General features: G+C 60.4%; 1 protein-coding gene across 1 annotated transcript; it reads right to left on the reverse strand.

The window, feature by feature from the left end:
- Window positions 1–1,502: 1,502 nt before the first annotated feature.
- On the reverse strand, window positions 1,503–3,616 carry LOC131480460 (heat shock 70 kDa protein 1). Its single transcript, XM_058665359.1, has 2 exons — window positions 3,570–3,616; window positions 1,503–3,470 (listed from the first exon to the last, which is right to left on the reverse strand). The coding sequence occupies exon 2, from the start codon at window positions 3,429–3,431 to the stop codon at window positions 1,503–1,505; it is 1,929 nt and encodes a 642-aa protein (XP_058521342.1). The 5' UTR covers window positions 3,432–3,470; window positions 3,570–3,616.
- Between the last annotated feature and the right edge of the window lie 426 nt (window positions 3,617–4,042).

Here is a 4,042-nt window from a genome sequence, read left to right on the forward strand (position 1 = left end):
GCAAGCAATGCCTTAACCCCCTCTGATGCAACGTGGGGTCTTTGCTCTTTCCCAAAAAAGAGAGTAACAGAGAGACAGAGACACTCCACTTATACCCACTGGCTCACTCACCAAATGGCCACAGTCAAGTCTGTTGACTCTGTCTGGGTCCCCCACATGCGTGTCAGGCAAAGCTGGAGCACAAGCAGAGGTGCTACGATGTGTGTGTGTGTGTGTGTGTGTGTGTGTGTGTGTGTGTGTGTAGGAAGAGAGAGACGTGAGAAGGAGCAAGAGAAGGAGAGAGTGAGCTGTTCCAAGCTCCACCAGCTGCACCACACTGCCTGCTGTTGCGGTACCATGCTCAGAAGTGCCATGTTCCCAAGGCGTTCACTGTGGTGTTCCCTTCCATTCAGGTGCCAACTGCTAAGGATATGGCATTTCTACTTCACATCCTTGCAGAATCAACTTTAGAACAAGGCATCAGGACAAACCCTTGTTCAAAGCCAAGAACTGGGCATCCAGATGCTAAGGAGCTTCTCCAGAACCGGGCAAGCAGAGCTTGAGGCCTCACCTCACTGCCTCTTTCAGACCAGACACACTGTTTCATGTTGGGTCAGACTACTTCTCAGAGTTCTGAAGCTGTCAGGTCCAGTTACAGGAATGAGAAGCCTGACTGCTGTTCCTGCCCCGTGCAGAAAGAACCCACCCAGCAGCTTGTGAGGGCAGCATCTCCATCCACATGGGTGCACCTGCACGCCAACCTTCAGCCCTCAGGCCAGACACAGCCACTCAGAGGAGCAGGTGGCTTTAGTGCCATGGTAAACACACACACAACGGTTTTACACAGAAATGAAGCTGCAGCATAGCACTGCGTCTCCAGCTGCTGTCCCGACTGGGGCCGATTTTCAGTGTCATGCAGTAACATAATTGGTGCTGACCTCATGAACAAAGAGAGAGAGAAACCAGCAAGACAGCATGCATTTTATATTGAAGTTTATTTACCACAAAATAAAACCACTGGCTTCAGTTAGACAAGCACATACAAAATACAAAATGGAAGTAAAGTTGCTTCTACATTGAAAACTGGTAGAAAGTAAGCTCAGCAGTAGAATGAGAAATGTACATGCCTACACATTGCACATCACGTTCGCAGCTAAGAAAGGACAGAATACAAGCTACGTCTGTGTCCCCCTAGCTCCAAAAGTCATGTGTGGGTGAGGGTCCCACCAAGGGCATCTGTCTAACCCACCCCTCATCTGAGAGGAACTCAAAGACAACCACATGGTACAGGTCCAACCTTGCATGAACTGCAAAGCTTCCAAAGAAGATCTGGTCTCACTCAACAATAATAACGATGCCACTAGTTACTGTGAGGTTAGAACTTCACTTTAGAAGGAACTTAACCATACAGACTTACCGACAAAAAAAGATACATGTTTTCTCTATACGTCACACACACCTATATATATCTGACAACACAGTCTCTTTGTCCCAGTTGTATGGCTCCAAGAGAGGCCAGGCCCCTAGTCGACCTCCTCAATGGTGGGGCCAGAGCCAGAGCCGCCCCTGGGCCCCTGGGCGCCAAAGCCCCCAGCGGCCCCGGGGCCAGCCGCACCCTGGTACAGGCCGCTGATGATGGGGTTGCACAGCTGCTCCAGCTCCTTGCGCTTGTGCTCAAACTCGTCCTTGTCGGCCAGGCTGTTGGCGTCCAGCCACGCGATGACCTCCTGGCACTTGTCCAGCACCTTCCTCTTGTCGGCCTCGCTGATCTTGCCCTTGAGGCCGTCGTCCTCCACGGCGCTCTTCATGTTGAAGGCGTAGGACTCGAGGGCGTTCTTGGCCGCCACCCTGTCGCGCTGCACCTCGTCCTCGGCTTTGTACCTCTCGGCCTCCTGCACCATGCGCTCGATCTCCTCCTTGCTGAGCCGGCCCTTGTCGTTGGTGATGGTGATCTTGTTGGCCTTGCCGGTGCTCTTGTCGGTGGCCGTGACGTTGAGGATGCCGTTGGCATCGATGTCGAAGGTCACCTCGATCTGGGGCACGCCCCGCGGCGCCGGCGGGATGCCGCTGAGCTCGAAGCGGCCCAGCAGGTTGTTGTCGCGCGTCATGGCGCGCTCGCCCTCGTACACCTGGATCAGCACGCCGGGCTGGTTGTCCGAGTAGGTGGTGAAGGTCTGCGTCTGCTTGGTGGGGATGGTGGAGTTGCGCTTGATGAGCGCCGTCATCACGCCGCCCGCCGTCTCCAGCCCCAGCGACAGCGGCGCCACGTCCAGCAGCAGCAGGTCCTGCACGTTCTCCGACTTGTCGCCCATCAGGATGGCCGCCTGCACGGCCGCGCCGTACGCCACCGCCTCGTCCGGGTTGATGCTCTTGTTGAGCTCGCGCCCGTTGAAGAAGTCCTGCAGCAGCTTCTGCACCTTGGGGATGCGCGTGGAGCCGCCCACCAGCACCAGGTCGTGGATCTGCGCCTTGTCCAGCTTGGCGTCGCGCAGCGCCTTCTCCACGGGCTCCAGCGTGCCGCGGAACAGGTCCGAGCACAGCTCCTCGAAGCGCGCCCGCGTGATGGACGTGTAGAAGTCGATGCCCTCGAAGAGCGAGTCGATCTCCAGGTTGGCCTGCGTGCTGGACGACAGCGTGCGCTTGGCCCGCTCGCACGCCGTGCGCAGCCGCCGCACGGCGCGCTTGTTCTGGCTGATGTCCTTCTTGTGCTTCCTCTTGAACTCCTCCACGAAGTGGCTCACCAGCCGGTTGTCGAAGTCCTCGCCGCCCAGGTGCGTGTCGCCCGCCGTGGCCTTCACCTCGAAGATGCCGTCGTCGATGGTCAGGATGGACACGTCGAACGTGCCCCCGCCCAGGTCGAAGATGAGCACGTTGCGCTCCCCCTTGCCCTTGCGGTCCAGCCCGTAGGCGATGGCGGCCGCCGTGGGCTCGTTGATGATCCTCAGCACGTTGAGGCCCGCGATCACGCCCGCGTCCTTGGTCGCCTGCCGCTGCGAGTCGTTGAAGTACGCCGGCACCGTGATCACCGCGTTGCTCACCGCCTGGCCCAGGTACGCCTCGGCGATCTCCTTCATCTTGGTCAGCACCATCGACGAGATCTCCTCCGGGTAGAACGCCTTGCTCTCCCCCTTGTAGCTCACCTGCACCTTGGGCTTGTCGCCCTCGCTCACCACCTGGAACGGCCAGTGCTTCATGTCCGACTGCACCACCGGGTCGCCGAACTTGCGCCCGATCAGCCGCTTCGCGTCGAACACCGTGTTCTGCGGGTTCATGGCCACCTGGTTCTTGGCCGCGTCGCCGATCAGACGCTCCGTGTCCGTGAAGGCCACGTAGCTGGGCGTGGTGCGGTTGCCCTGGTCGTTGGCGATGATCTCCACCTTGCCGTGCTGGAACACGCCCACGCACGAGTAGGTCGTGCCCAGGTCGATGCCGATCGCCACCGTCTTGGCCATGCCGCCGCCTCGCTCTCGCCGCCTCTGCTCAGGGACCGTCTCTGTGTCTCTCTCTCTCTCTGTCTCTCTCTCAGGGAAGAAGGCGCGTTCGCACGCTCCCGCCGGGGTCCTCAGGCGCTCCGGGAGGCCGCGGGGAACGGGAGTCGCTCGGGCTCGCGCTGTCGGAGATGCTCGCGGTGTCCTTGGTGGCCTAGGCCGCCATCAGCTGCTGTCAGCTGCTGTCAGGATCGCGGGATCGCCGTTGCCCCGCTCCGCCGGCCGCGGCCTTTATACGTCGCGCCCGCACCCCGCCCGCCGCCTCCTCAGCCAGTCAGCGAGCTCGGCCGGGCTGCCCGCTCGCGAAGCTTCCAGGCGTTTCTGCGGGCGCCCGGCCCTCGGGCTTCTGGCCACCAATGGGAACGCAGGGGGCCGTCCTTCGGCAGAAGTCTCCAGACGCTTCTGGGGTTCTGTGGAGCGGACCCTGGAGCCCGCGGGGAAGAGGGAGCGAGCGGGGCGGCGGCTGTGGAGGCGGCCTGGGTGGCGGCGGGCGGGAGGGCGCTGTGGGCGCGGGGTGTTGAGCGCCGAGGGAGGGACTGAAGTGGTTGTGCGGTTTCGGGTTGGAATGCGGGCTC

Source organism: Ochotona princeps, chromosome 1 (assembly GCF_030435755.1).
Source record: "Ochotona princeps isolate mOchPri1 chromosome 1, mOchPri1.hap1, whole genome shotgun sequence".
NCBI lineage: Eukaryota > Metazoa > Chordata > Mammalia > Lagomorpha > Ochotonidae > Ochotona > Ochotona princeps.